This window comes from Ovis canadensis, chromosome 3 (genome assembly GCF_042477335.2).
Source record: "Ovis canadensis isolate MfBH-ARS-UI-01 breed Bighorn chromosome 3, ARS-UI_OviCan_v2, whole genome shotgun sequence".
Classification (NCBI taxonomy): domain Eukaryota; kingdom Metazoa; phylum Chordata; class Mammalia; order Artiodactyla; family Bovidae; genus Ovis; species Ovis canadensis.
The window spans coordinates 169313788-169329043 of NC_091247.1; the positions used below are offsets into that span (position 1 = coordinate 169313788).

At 40.8% G+C, this 15256-nt stretch overlaps 2 protein-coding genes across 3 annotated transcripts in view; one reads left to right on the forward strand and one right to left on the reverse strand.

Moving 5' to 3' along the window:
- Positions 1 to 206: 206 nt before the first annotated feature.
- Positions 207 to 3737, reverse strand: ORMDL2 (ORMDL sphingolipid biosynthesis regulator 2). Its single transcript, XM_069585065.1, has 4 exons — positions 3060 to 3737; positions 1811 to 1985; positions 1546 to 1697; positions 207 to 680 (listed from the first exon to the last, which is right to left on the reverse strand). The coding sequence occupies exons 2-4, from the start codon at positions 1982 to 1984 to the stop codon at positions 545 to 547; spliced, it is 462 nt and encodes a 153-aa protein (XP_069441166.1). The 5' UTR covers position 1985; positions 3060 to 3737; the 3' UTR covers positions 207 to 544.
- Positions 3216 to 15256, forward strand: part of SARNP (SAP domain containing ribonucleoprotein) — a 49780-nt gene continuing 37739 nt past the window's right edge. Inside the window, exons 1-5 of one of the 2 annotated variants that reach the window (XM_069585062.1) lie at positions 3260 to 3508; positions 5392 to 5444; positions 12443 to 12586; positions 14175 to 14221; positions 14448 to 14515. In XM_069585062.1, coding sequence (XP_069441163.1) covers positions 5438 to 5444; positions 12443 to 12586; positions 14175 to 14221; positions 14448 to 14515 — 266 coding nt within the window. In that variant the 5' untranslated portion in view covers positions 3260 to 3508; positions 5392 to 5437. Of the gene's footprint in view, positions 3509 to 5391; positions 5445 to 12442; positions 12587 to 14174; positions 14222 to 14447; positions 14516 to 15256 lie in introns of both variants that reach the window. The other variant, XM_069585063.1, reaches the window with a different exon arrangement.

Genomic DNA, 15256 nt, shown 5'->3' on the forward strand with positions numbered 1-15256 from the left:
AGCTGGAGTCCTTTTTCTCATTTGAAAATCTTTTGCTTCCTAAGTGTTAGAGTGAAGGGCACCTCCTGCTGGACCAAGGGAGGGGGATAAAAAAATACCTTAAAGAAATTTTGTAGTTCTGTAAGTCAGTCATTGTTGCATCTTTCTTCTCTGGCTTTATGAAGACATCTCCCTACCCTTACTGCTGACCAAACTGTAGCCATATATGAAAAAAATTATCTTTATTATAAGGAAAACACACAGTAAAACAGAGCTGGAAGGTGGTGGGAGTGGATGATAGGGAAAACCTTAATCAACCAAAAAGCTGCCCAAGCATGGCTTCCTGCTATAGGAGAGTGATTTGCCCCTTACCTCACCTGTCTTTCCTGATTCAAAGAAACCTGCTCCTAGCAGGGCTGGGCCCAGGGGACCCCATTTTCCAATGAAAATTTGTGAAAGTTTGCATTTCCAGTGGGGGCGTTTGGGAAAGTTGCATAGTTCTCAGGCTGTATAGAGAAAGGGGGGATGTTACAGCCCTTTGTTCCAATGTCCCCAGCCCCATCTGTCAGTATTTGTTGATGCCAAAGAGACGAACCCCATGAAACTGGGGTAACTTGGGCAGCAGTACGCTAAGCAGTGAGGCTGTGTTGATGAGGAAGTGAGCAGCATCATATTTGGTGTAGAAGCTGGCCAGGAGGTATCTGGGGAGAGAAGAAATAGGTTGAATGAAGCTGGCCTTCCCTATCCATATTCAGGCCTTTCCAGTGACTTTCTTTTCTATTTTAAATAACCAGTTTTACTGCATGCAGTCCTAGGATATCTAAAAATATTTCAGCTATATTAACAATATTTACTTTGGGGTTGGGGAGATAATCAGCACCTTTAACTGGAGATTTATAAATTTGTGCTTTAAAAAAAAAAATTGTTAATGACAGGTGGCAAATGACAGCTGAAGCAGTTTTAGCCTGTATGACTGTTAGAATCCTTTTTGCTACCACTTCTCACAGATTTACATCAGTTCTGCCTTTATTCACTTCTTTGGAAGTGTAAAAACTTGTTTTACTTGTTTTATCTTTTCTTAGTCCCTTCTCCCAGAGAAGGCAATGGCAACCCACTCCAGTACTCTTGCCTGGAAAATCCCATGGACGGAGGAGCCTGCTGGGCTGCAGTCCATGGGGTCGCTACAAGTCAGGCACGACTGAGCGACTTCACTTTCACTTTTCACTTTCCTGCATTGGGGAAGGAAATGGCAATCCACTCCAGTGTCCTTGCCTGGAGAATCCCAGGGACGGGGGAGCCTGGTGGGCTGCCGTCTATGGGGTAGCACAGAGTTGGACACAACTGAAGCGACTTAGCAGCAGCAGCCCTTTCTCCATTCTCCTACCATCAAGGAGGCAGCAAGTAATGCTTGCTTACTGTCTTCTACTTTTTACTGTTCTCACTAGATTTAGAGCTAATGTATCTTCACAGGGTCTAGGTGAGTAGAAGTCCACTGTTTTTAAAGGTTCCCTGTGGACCTCTGTACCTGGCTTTTGAAGCATCTCCCCTATTTCCCCCTGGACTCACAGTACAATGGGAGAGATGCTGAGGAATTTTCGGGAAGAGGTAAATTGGAGCCCGTAGTCCATCTGTTCCCAGTGTGTCAGTAGCCGAGCCTTTCCTTGGTCAGGGGTCTCAAAGGGTGTCCCTTTCACCGTATGTAGGAAGACATACATAACCTGGGAGGAGGGAATGGGACAGTGAGATCCCAAAAGGAAGACAGAAATTCCAAGTAATTGTTTTTGGTTGGGAAAAGCCTGGGGTGGGTAAAAGGGCATGGTTTAGTGCTCACCAAGTTATGGATGACGTTGGTCAGTGTCCAGACAACAGGAATGCTGAAGAAGGGGATGCTGAGTAGAACCACATGCAGCAGTCCTACCAAGATGATGTAGGCCAGCCAGATGCCCCGGCTATTCATCACTCGAGTGTTGGGGTTTACTTCGCTGTGAGCCACCCCCACATTCATCCTACCACAGTGGGGGATCAGGCAGGAGACCAACTTAATTTCCTCTGCACCCTTCTTGGAGTCTGTTTCTCCAAGTTGTCTCCTGAGTAGCCCAAATCCCCCGGACTCTATTGGGAATGAAAGAACTTACCCCATTACACACAAAGGAAAAACTGAAGACTTGGGGGGGGCGGAAATTTAGAAGGCAAGATGAGAACTCATTCTATATGTTAGAGACATGATAGTCTTTCTTCTGATCCTTACACTTAAGCTGTAACTTGAAGGAGTAAGCATAGGCTTGGCGCACCTCAAAGAGCAAGGGTAACAGAAGTATCTCACTATCCTTAAGTTAATAAGGAACCAGGAAGACATTAGGTACACCCAAAATTACAGAAGAGGATCATGGGAAACAAGGAACCACTAAGGAAGGATGAGGAGGTAAAGCTACCTTTTCTAATCTATACTCGTCAGTTCAGTCACTCAGTTGTGTCCGACTCTTTGAGACCCCATGAACTGCAGGATGCCAGGCTTCCCTGTCCATCACCAAGGAAGCCTGGCATCCTGGTCAAACTCATGTCCATAGAGCCGGCGATGCCATCCAGCCATCTCATCCTCTGTCGTCCCCTTCTCCTGGTTTCAATCTATCTTAGTCCCCACCTTTACCTCTGGGGCTCCCCCGTCCTCTCATCTCCGTGGCATGTAAGCAGGCAGCTGCAAGAATGTGCCCAGGGCTTTTGCACTGAACTAGGAAGGGACGTGAGCTGAGCGTCTCGAGAGGTGGAGCCCTAGTCCCGACTTCAGGGCGGCTCTGATCGTCTGAACTCAGTCCTTTTAAAATCGTGCTTGCCCTTAAGTTGATGACGCCGGTTTAGGAAGCAGATCTGGCCCGCTCTCTACCTAAAATTCCCTAAACCCCAGTAATGATTTGAACTCGCCCCCTTGCTCCTCCCAGGCCCCCTCTCCTTCATCGTTTTCCCTTCGGGTTGTCTTCAGCGCTCTTCTTTAGGTCTGTTGCTCACCGCCGCTTCACCCACCCGGCTGGTTCGCCTCTCACCATTTTTCTAAGGACCCCTTCCCAGTCTCCGGGTAAACCTACCTGTCAGCTTCGGAAGCCGTCGGGGTCGGGGCGCGGCGCTTGCTTCTACACCTGCGGTCTCCAGGAAGCAGCCTCCCCGCCCATCTGCGCTCTCCCTATTGGTGGAGTAAGGTCAGCGCCGTCACCACTCATTGGCTGGCGATCCGCCGCGGGGACGCACAATTGGTCACTATTTCCGTCGTTCGGAAGGTGCCGAACCCGCCCTTCTCCAGGTCCCACCTTTTGAGAGAGGTGGGGAAAGCCGCTTGGAGGAGAGAGGGCGACGCCAGCTATTGACTAATGGAAAGAGTTGATAGTAAGAGGCGGGAGTAAGAGCTCCAACGATTGGCCGGCCGTGGCTGTAGGCGCCGAGGCGGGAGCTCCCGGAGGTGGAGGCAGCGGGTGGGGGCCTGGCGGAGTGGAGGGGTAACAAGATGGCGACTGAGACGGTGGAGCTTCATAAGCTGAAGGTACCGTGAGGCTGGGAAGGGCCGGGTCGGACTTTTCCGGAGACTAAATTTTGCTGGCGGGTTGGCGGCTTTTCCTTGAAGGTTCTTCTACTCCATTTTCTGGCTCTCGCCTTAGTTCTGTTCTTTTGTGCCGCCCTTCTTCCCCCACTACGTCTTTTCTCTTTTCCCATTTCTCCTCACGGTTTTACTGTATCCTTACTTGTTATTCAGCACCTTCCTCCACTGTGGTGTTTTCCGTCACCTCTCTACCGGTTTGTGGAAGTGCCTTCAACCTGTTCTACTCTCTTCTTGTTTCTCGTCAAACTGCATTACGTCAGTGGTCCCCTCCTCTTGGCCCCGTGCGGAGCCCGGGACCCCTTTTTTTTCCCCTGGGTTTGTGCTTTTCTGTCTGTTGTCCAAAGTGGGGATTCCCAGTAGCAAAGGATGGCAGCTTCGTTTATTTCTGTCTGTCTAGGTCTCAGACTTGATCCGGAAAATGCTTCCGTCCCCCTTTTTTAGATGGAGTGACGCCCCCGGGGCAAATTTGGAAACCCGAGGAGAGGCCTCCCCTTAGAGGCCTGGGCTTTAGGAGACTTTAAGAGGTAGTGAAGGCACAGATACCCCAGATTGAAAAGTTTTCGAGTTCTCTCAACGCGGTTCTCCACCTACGAGCCTTCCCCCTACCCTGCGCCCCACCACCCCAGAGACAAGTCACTCAGAACTGTAATATTTTGGGAAAACGTTTCCAAGGTTAGGGTTACCTCTGTCCCATTTCATTTCGCGGGTAGACCCTGCATCTCTTGGTCTCACCACTGGGTGACACTCAATCACAGAAGAGGTTTTAAGTTGTGTCTTGGGAATCTTGAGAGCCTTTTCATATTTAGATTATTTTCTTGGAAGAAAACAATGGGTTTGTTTTTTGGGGTTGGTAAATTAAGAGTATCTCAAGTTGTCCATTTGTGGTTTGACAGGTAGTTTTCCCATCACTTTTCAGTCATGTTTTGTTCACGTCCTGGGAACCTTAGACAAACCAGGTTGATTTGACCCACGCTGAAAACTGATTCTTTAAAGTCTGATGAGCTTGAGAAAAAAAAAAAAAGTGTAAGGAGAGTAAGAGTAAAGAGAGAGAGGTCCTCTTAATCACATTAGTTGACACCAGTTAGACTTTCAGTGAAAGTTGATAGGTTTCTTACTCATGGAATCTAAGCTGTACTAGGGGGATTTTATGTTAACATGGAGTTACTGTTAACTTGGTACCGAAATGAGTAGATTATATCAGTCCTCTGCTAAGAGAATAACAAATGAAAAATTGAGCAGCTACTTCCATTATATGTATATTAACTTGTAAGTTAGTACTGTGAAGTGAAGTGAGTGAAGTCGCTCAGTCGTGTCCGACCCTTTGCGACCCCATGGACTGTAGTCTACCAGGCTCCTCTGTCCATGGGATTTTCCAGGCAATAGTCCTGGAGTGGATTGCCATTTCCTTCTCCAAAATTAGTACTAGTATATGTTGTATACTACATATACAACATATTTGTTGTATACTACAAACTACTGTTTGTATGTTATAAAAGAAACACAGAAAAGGAATTTTTGAATGGAATAAAAAGGAAATATGAATATAAGATCTAATGTTTTCTTCCTATATTAGTTCCATTTTTTGAAACCCCTCGAGTAAGTCACTAGCCTTGTGACTTGCCTTAATAGGTTTTGTTTTGGTTTATGGAGTTCCACCTTCCATAAAAATCTGTATGTCAGTTCCAGATTAAATCCGATTTTGATTGGATAATGTCCTCTGATCTGATTTCAGGTTATTATAGTCTTAGAGAGCATGAGGCAGTCCTAATAGCCTAAAAAGGATTCACTCTTTTAATCATATTTGCTTGTCTTTGCTTTTTCTCTAGAGCACTTCTTAACCTTTTGGAGGTCACAGATATCTTTGAAACTCTGATGAAAGGTATGGACCTCTCCCCAGAAAAAGGCATGTACACATGACTTTGCATGCAATTTGAGGGGCTTCATAAAATTACCTTGGAGCCCTGAGGAGTCCATGGACCTCTGGTTAAGAACTCATGCCTTTAATTCTAACTTCCAAGACAGTTAATGTTTGGTTCCACTGTTGATCATGGATTGATCCTACTGTTGATCATGGAGTGATCCTTACTTTTGGGTTGACCTAGGGTTTATCTCTCTCTCTCTCTTTTTTTAAAGCCTTTCCATTTTTATAAAAGGAATTTGGGGCTATAGTGTGGGGTCTCAGAGGAAAGGAGCAAGCTTTGAAGTAGGAATGAAAAATATCTATCTGAATTGATAATGTAAAGCCACATCAACTGCAAATTTGTGAAGGTTTTGTAGAAATGGAGTCATTCCAACGCAGTTGGAAAGAGACTGAATTGTGGGTGAAAAATGCCTTGCATTGTTATAGTACCAGATTTCCAGTCAGTTGTGAGAAAAGGGACTACAGATGAGAGAACTAGAAGGGTGGATAAAGAAAACAGTGAGACATTTGTAATAGTGAAGCATAAAGTACATTTGTGTTGGTGGTTGAAGATCATTTGGAAAAGGAAAGTAGGTGAACTGTGTGACTGGAGGTATATTGGAGTGATACTGAAAAGGACTTCTAAGTTGTGTAAGGTGTTTGGTTTTTGTCATACAGGCAGAAAGTGGGGAACCTTTGAAAATTTGAAAGGAGGAGCTGATGTGATGAGTTTTTTAATTTTTTTCTTTGCCACTTTTCTTTGGCTTGTGGGATCCTAGTTCCCAGGCCTGGGATGGAACCCCAGGCACTCTGCAATGAAAGCGCAGAATCCTACACTGGACTGCTAGGAATTTCCCAGTTTGTGTTCTTTTGGCAGTAAGAAGGATGGAGCCTGGAGAGGAAGAAATTTCACCAGTTAGATTTTTATTATAGTAGTCACTCCCCTGCTTAGAACCTTTTAATTATATCCCTGCCAGTATCTAGTTTAGTTTCTCAAATTCCAGCTAGTGACTTTATTTCACTTATCAGAGTGGCTGTTCATTAACTGCTAACATTTACTATGTGGCAGACACTGGTCAAATCAGTTTGTACACAAAAGATTTCTCACGATAATCCTAAGGCAGTAAGGTAAATGCCTGTGTTGTCCCTATTGAAAATGAGAAAAAATGGAGACTTCCCTGGTGGTCCAGTGGTTAAGACTCCATGCTTCAGTTTCAGGGGGCTGAGGTTCGCTCTCTGGTTGGGGAACTAAGATCCCACATGCCTTGTGGCTTAGCCTGAAGGAAACAAAAAATGAGAAAAAAACGGAAGCTCAAAGAGATTGGATAACTTGTCCTAGGTCATGTACCTAGTAAGTGGTGGCTCAAATCCAGGCGGTCTGTCTCCAGAATTCCTGTTCTAAATTGCTGTGCATGACTGCTTGTCCATACCTTAGTACTCATAACCTTTATACATGCTTTTGGTTGCATTGCTCTTGCCACCCCCATCAGTTCAGTTCAGTTCAGTCGCTCAGGACTTCCCTGGTGGCTCAGAAGATAAAGCATCTGTCTACAATGTGGGAGACCTGGGTTCGAGCCCTGGGTTGGAAAGATCCCCTGGAGAAGGAAATGGCAATCCACTCCAGTACTGTTGTCTGGAAAATCCCACGGACAGAGGAGCCTGGTAGGCTACAGTCTATGGGGTCGCAAAGAGTCAGACACTACTGAGCGACTTCACTTTCACTTTCAGTCGCTCATTCATGTCTGACTCTTTGCGACCCCATGAATCGCAGCACGCCAGGCTTCCCTGTCCATCACCAACTCCCGGAGTTCACCCAAATCCATGTCCATCAAGTCAGTGATGCCATCCAGCCATCTCATCCTCTGTCATCCCCTTTTCCTCCTGCTCCCAATCCCTCCCAGCGTCAGAGTCTTTTCCAATGAGTCAGGTCTTCACATGAGGTGGCCAGAGTACTGGAGTTTCAGCTTTAGCATCATTCCTTCCAAAGAACACCCAGGACTGATCTCCTTTAGAATGGACTGGTTGGCCTTTGTTGAATTAACTGTTAGTTTCCCTTCAGATATCAGTCAAACATCATTTATCCAGTGAACCCTTAGGTAGGATGGGTTACATTCATCTACACACACAGTCAGACCACTTTTTAAATGCTTTTATAGGACCCTGTACTTTTTTTAGAATCAGTTAAACATTACGTGTATGATCATTGCTTGCCTTGTTTCCCTACTAGATTCTAAGCTCCATGTGGGCGAGAACTCTTTGTTTTGCTTATGATTATTTTCCTGTATCTGATAAGATAATGCTTGATACACAGTGGATACTTATTGGCAGTGGCTTCAAAAGTAGGAATGAATTTGAAATTTTGGATATAAAATTTTAAGTATTTTTAGATCAGTTAAATGTGAGAGGAATGAAAGGTGACTTCAAGTAGTGATACCTTTAGTCTAAGTTGGGAGGAGAAGAAGCCAGTTTTGTGCAGGAGAGAAGATGAAGTTCAGTTTGGGGCATAAATGATAAATGTCTTTGAGATACTCATTTGGAGATACCTTGTAATCATTTGGAAATATGGGTCTTTGCTCAGGAGCTAAGAGCTGAAAATAAAGGTGTGGGATTTATTAAAATATTTCTCTCTATATATAAATTTTTGGAGCTTATATTTTACTACAGGGAGGCGCAGTAAACAAGTGAAATATATAGTCTGTCAAATAGCGATAAAATTTGTAGTGAAAAATAGAAATAGGAGGAACTGTGAAAAGAGAAAGGTATTATAATTTTAAATAGGGCGACTGAGGGGAAGACCTCATTGAGAAGGTGATGTTTAAGCAAAGTCTTGAAGTGAATGAAAGCTTGAGCCTTGTACAAAGTATTAGAGGTGATCATTAGGACTCTGGCTTTTAACCTTAATGAGATAGGAAACCAGTGGAGGATTTTTGAATAGAGGAGAGACATGTTCTTGACTTAAATTGTCAGAAAGATCACTCTGACTACCTTGTTGAGAATAAACTGTAATGAAGTTCAAGGGCTGAAGAGTTTACAGTAGTTTGTATGAAAGAAAGACAAGCGATTAGATTCTGTGTCTGTTTTGAAGGAAGTGCTGACAGGATTTGCCAATGATTGGATTCTGGGAAGTGAAAAAGCCTTTGATACAAGTGGAAGGATCAGGAGGCCATAGTCATCTTAGTGAATATCTGTATTTACAAGATTGGGTAGAAGAAGAGCTAGCAAAGAGTGAGGAGGAAAGGTAAGAGGAAAATAGTTAAGAGATAGAGTGTGCCCATGAAAGCCATCCTTCATATTGATACTTAAAATTGGGCTTAAATCAGAGAGATCTGAGCTGGCTATTGGCTTCACTATTTTCTGGCTGGGTGATTTTTTTAAGCAAATTACTGAGTTTTTTTAAGCTTTGTTTTCTTAATTTATGAAATGTAATAATAAAATCAACCACATAGATGTTGTGAGGATTAAATGAGGAAATGATGTTCAAAAGACTTAGCCTTTTGTTTGGCATGTATTGATACTTGAAATTTAAATCCTATCATATGAAATGTTATAAATTATATAAAATGCTTCTGTCCTTGAAGGTTTATAAACCGAGTTGAGAGATAACAGGTGAACAATATTTGAATCAAAATTCAAGATGAGTAAATTAGTAGAAATCACAGGGCAATGAATGGGGATTAATGTTAAATGTATTGTGTCGTTAGTTGATCAGTCAGTCCTTTCCCTGCTGGTTGGATAGGTAACATGAAAAATGCCTTATTAATACTGAAAAATAACATTTTAGGATTGAAACTGGAAATTTAGTTTTTGTTTTTTGTTTTTTTTTTAAATTCATTTATTTGGCTGCACTGGGTCTTAGTTGCAGCATGTGGGATCTAGTTCCCTGACCAGGGATCGAACCTGGGCCCCCTGCATTGGGAGCTGAGAGTTTTAATCACAGGACCAGCAGGGAAGTCCCAAATTTAGTTTTTGAATAGGTAATTCATACTCAACTTCACAATTTTAAAGATGTAAAAAGGGTATATGGTAAAAGGTTTCTCTCCTCTACCTGTCCTCAGGTTTCTTCTGAGATCCAGCTGGTGTTTTATCTGTTTCTTGCCCAGGCATCTTGTGTATAAACATTGTATGACTGTTATGTGTTTGCATGGTTTTTTTTTTTTACATTAATGTTAGTATCTTACAGTATTCTATAAATTGTTTTTTCTTAATAGTCTTATTGAGGCACAATTCACATGCTGTACAATTCACTCAATATATCTTGGTTTTTTAAATACATTCTTTTAAAACATTTTAAAGTCAGATGCATATAAAAATGGGTAAGATTTGACTTTATAGGTCCATATTTGAGGTTTTAAAAGGGTTTTGTTCTACTACTAATGTAATTGTGCCAAAATGAAATGTGTGAAATGACTTTATTTTCAGCTATTCTGTTTTCACTCAGCAATTTCCCTTTTGGAGGGGAACCCACAATATAATAATAAAGTGATGCAACAGTGTGTAAAAATGTATGTAACATTCTCATTTGACTAGAGAAGGGGACATGGAAGTGCTGAGAAGACTGCTGAATGAGCCAAAGACCTGAGGTTAGGGAATGAGAGCCAGTTGGGGGCTGAGATTTCAACAGCAGTAGCAAAGTCAGTGGTTAGCAGTGGTGGATGCTGTCCATGCTAAACAACCAGTTGTACCAGTCTGTCTGCTTCAGGTCTGCTAGATCAGCATCCTGTGCAGAATCTGTCACTGACTATCTTTCCCTGTTACGTGAAAGATTTTGTAAACTTCCATCTGTATCTACACACAATTTGGGGAAGGAAGGAGAAGGGAGGAACAGCTCTGTTAGAAAGTTGAAATTTGAATTGCCTGAATATTTACATTCCTTTTCCCTTAATGTTACTTAGAGGAGGAGAAGAAAAAAGATTAGGAGTTACAGAAAGTAAAGAAATTGTATTGTGTTATAAACAAACACCCAGTACCCTTTAAATATACACACAGTAACTGAAAAAAAATAAAGTGCCACCATGGGAAAGATCTAGAATCTTAAGAAATGGACCTTAGAGATCACTTAGAATCTAGATTCTAGATTAGTCCTATTCACTGTATTTTTTGTAGGTCAGTGCTCATCCATGAACTGTTACTGGTTAATGATGAGATAAATTTAAAAAAAGAAAGTAAGCTTTTAGAAACTTTTATAGCAGTTTGACATCACTGCTACATTCCAAATGTATGACTGATTTTCTCGTAATTGATTTGTTTACAAAAGTGTTGGTCCACAACCTGGAATGCTATAAAAAGTTGGCAGCCCTGTCTCTCTACCTATTTAAAAATATATTGATCTGTGAAATTCAGAAATCAGAGAAACAGTGATTCTGTCTAATCTTGTCTAACTCTTCAACCAGTTTCTAACACTTACTAGCTGCTAAGCACTATTGTAAATGCTTTACAGATATTTACTGGTTTAATCTTTGTAACAACCCTATGCTGCAGGTACTGTTACATTATCCCCATTTCTTAGGAAACTGAGGCACAGTGGTTACGTTACTCACCTAGGCTACACAGACGTAAGTGGTAAAGCTGGAGTTTGAACCCGGTGTAGTCTGACTTCAGATGCCTTGTTATGCTCCATGCTTTTAATGGGTGATTACCTACTGTGTTTCTCAGTAGAGGGAGCTGTTGGCTTGAGCAGAACAGTTTTCCATGTTGTATCCCTCCCTGCCTACCCGTCCTACTCACTGAATACCCAATCAGAAAAAAAGCTCCCCTCTCCATTTCCAAATGCTTCCTTGGTTGAAAGCCTTTTAGAGATGACCAGCATAGTTCCTTAGTTACAGCATTCTTTCTTTTATAGGAATCTGCTTTCTGATTTCTGCTGGTTGGTCTTAGATCTGTACTTCAAAACTAGTAAAGTCTTTTCCAGGACGCATATCTGTTTGTGCACTGATCTGCATATAGGATTTTTAAAACCTTCCTTTTTCTTTGGTGTTCTCCTTGGATCAGCATGTCATTATGTGCCTTAAAATGAGAATAAAGAGCCCAGTAAGGCTATTACATTATTTAATATAGATTCTATTTTTGAAGTTACCTTTAACCTAGAATTACTTTGGTAGCAAACTACCAAAGTACAAAAGGTAGTTAACCCTTTTTGCACTTATAATCTTTCTAAAACACTGACTGAGGTCTTATCCTTTGAGTTACTGTTGGGCCAGATCTTGTTCATCTGTTGTTGTTGTTTTTTTAATGATGTTTTGAATATAATAAATTTAATAAAGTTTTTAATATAAGTGTAGTACTTTATAGGTATACCTTATTTCTTCTAAATTGAGTCTTCATTTTGGATCATTGTTTTCCCTGAAGAGCCAGCAACACCCCCCAACATCCCCAGCTTTAGTTCTGTCAGTAATTTACCAGTTCTTCTTCTCCTGGTGTCTGCAAAGTTGTAAGCATGCCTATTAGATCTTTAGTCAAATTACTTATTTAAAAATCTTCAGCAGAACTCTGTGGCATGCCATTACATATTTTTTTCCATTTTGGCAAAGATCCTTCAAGTGATTCATTGTTGACATTAAACTAGCTAACATATCTACCTAATCCTGTGGTGATCAGGCTTGTATGCATGTATATAGTAGATTGAAGTAAAGAATCTGGGATAATAGTAAGGAGAATCTGCTTTTAGATAATTATATATTCTACTTAAAGATTCATTCTTTCCTTGTATGAACTAGTACAGTAATGGGGGAAAAAAATGCCCTCTGCTCAGATACAGCTAAAGATTTATATAATAAATAGATGTATGAATAGATAATTTTATTAAAGCAGGGTTATTCTTCACCATCTGTTAGAAAAGTCCTCTTGCATATTGAGTGTTGTTGAGGGAAAGTGAATCATCTTGTGGACCTAAAAGCTTGGTGGGATTAAGAGCAGTAGTTATGGGGTGAACTTTTCTTTTTCTTTCTTGTAAGAGCTACTTTTTTTTTTCCCCCCACCAGGTTCATTCTGTAAATTAAGGAAAAGCTTTATTCTTTTTTCTCAGCTTGCTGAACTAAAGCAGGAGTGTCTTGCTCGTGGTTTGGAGACCAAGGGAATAAAACAAGATCTCATCAACAGGCTCCAGGCATATCTTGAAGAGCATGGTGAGTTCCCTGTGGAGCCAAAGAGTGATGTGAGTGAGGAGATTAATTTTTAGGCTCTGCCATACAGAAGATTTCTTTTTTTCCTTTGGGTTTTTGATGATGTAAGATTTTAATTAACTCTATCAAGAAAACTCTTGTTATCTAAAACAGTAGTTATAATGAAATACCCCTTTCCCCCTTAAAAGACATTATAATTTTATTTCAGCTAATTATTTTAAAGGAAGTATGGTAAAGCAAGTATCATTAGACTGAGATTTGGATGATCGAAGTCGAATTCCTCCTGTGCCAGAAATTTACTAGGTAACTTTGGACAGCCACTGTTTTCATGGCTGAGTGTTTGTTCTGGTCTGTGAAGTGAGACCAGTGTTTCCACCCTCGAAATCCATAAACTTAGGTAATCTCTGGTCCCTTCTAGCTCTGACATTCTGTAATTTCACTTTAAAACAGATAAAAATACTTGATTTAAGCATACTATCATCCCTCTCTAATTTTAATTTTTTTATTCTCTTTTCTTTTATCCAAATTCTCTTAGTCAACAGTTCTAATGTGCTTGATACATATTTTTTGTCTTTATGGTTGGAAACCATGTAGTGTTGTTTGATCTATAGTAATTTTATGTAGTTGGCAGTGAGGCCATAACCTTTATTGCACACTTTTTTCTCTTAAGTATGCACACTTTTTTCTCTTAAGTACTCACACTTTTTTCCAAAGATGTATTTGTGTGAACTGTGACTGTGTCATCTGGTCTATTGATAATTCCTGCATTGTATTCTATAATTTATAGAATTCACCACATTTTCTTTAGTTCATTCAGTGACTGACTTCTGTATTGCCTCCTGAACTACTACTTTCATATTTCCTTATATCCTTGTGTGAGAGTCTTTTAGGGTATATACTCAGGGATGGGGTTGCTAATAAATAGCTATTCATAAATGTTTACTTAATATGACTAAATACTACCAAACTGTTTCTCTGAATTGCTCTATAAATCTCATTATCAGCACATGAAGGTTCACTCTGGCCTCATTTTTCCTAATCTGTTGGTGGTTTCAATTTACATTCTTCCAATTGTTAAAAAGTTTAAACATTTCTTTTGCTTATGGTTCTTTGGGTTTCTCCTTTGCCCATTTTTCTGTTGGAATTCTCATTGGTTGCTTGTTAGTTTACAGGCATTTCTTCTGTATTCTAGTGACTATTCTCATGTTGGTTTTATACACAAATATCGTCATGATTTTTTTTTTTCTGTGGTGTCCTTTCCTAGTTTTGAAAGGTTGGTTTTTTGCATAGTGCTTTTGCTTCTGGGAGTTTTTTTTTTATTTTAAGAAATTCTTCACTAAATTCTTCCACATTGCTTTTTGTTAATGTTGTAGTTTGACCTCATCTTGTTTAGTTCTTTAGCCCAGCTGGCGTTCAACCTCTTATTGATGTTGGGTAGAGTATGTAGTTTTATCTTCTCCATGTGGAGCAAATTTTATGAGCATATTGAATTTTGTTTTGGAAAAGCAAAAAGATTATAATTTTAGCCTAAGTACAGTGATCAAGATGGTTTTGTAGCAGGGCTTGACCTGAATATTTTAATATTCTTTAGCTGAAGAGGAGGCAAATGAAGAAGATGTACTGGGAGATGAAACAGAGGTGAGTTGGAGAGAGTAAGGTTAGTCACTGGCCTGGCAGTGTGCCACTACCTTGGTCGCATTGCTGAGCGTTAATCATTAGAGGGCTTAAATGCTGACTTGTTAGGGGCTCATAAAGGGGGAATGAAGGTTCTAAAAGCCTGGTTCATTTTGGAGTTCTCATGTTTTTCTTTTGACAGGTATTTACTCTTGATTTATTTTAACCATCTTGTTTCATTTGTTTTTAGGAAGAAGAACCAAAGCCCTTAGAACTGCCTGTCAAAGAGGAAGAACCTCCTGAAAAAACTGTTGATGTGTAACTATCCTTTTTTTGTTCATTTATATTAATTTAATTTATTTATTTATGACTGCTGGGTCTTCACTGCTTTGTGCAGACTTTGCCTAGTTGTGGCGAGTGGGAGTTCTACTCTTCTTTTGCAGTGCTTGGTTTTCTCATTGCAGTGGTTTCTTTTGTTGTGGATTGTAGGCTTTAGGAGTATGGGCTTTAGTAGTTGCAGCACGAGGGCTCAGTAGTTGCGCTCTGCAGCTCTAGGGTGTCTGGTCTTTTGTAGTTGTGGCGCAGGGCTCAGTTACTTTGCTGCATGTGAAATCTTCCCAGACCAGGGCTTGAACCGTTGTCTCCTGCATTGGCAGGCAGATTCTTATCCACTGTGTCACCAGGGATGTCCCAACTATCCCTTTTTAATAATGAATACAGTGCAGATGGTGCTGGATTTTTTAGTGTTTCACTCTGTTTACTTCTTAAATATTCTTGTTGGCTTTTCTTATTAGATCATACATTTTTAGAAAAGTCTAGTTCATTTCAACTACATTGTCCCACTGAAGGAAAGTAAGTTGTCTTTGGGTTATGTAATAAATAATTAGGACCAGGAGACTTCAGTCCATGAAAAGTTTATTTCCCTTAGCCTTATTGTATCACCATGATAGATGCTTCTCTTTCTGTGTAGAGAATCGTGCAGATTTTCTGCATATGTGGACTTTTGTAAGGGAGGAGTGTGTGGAGCAGAGATTATGTCTCAAGTAACACTGTATTCTC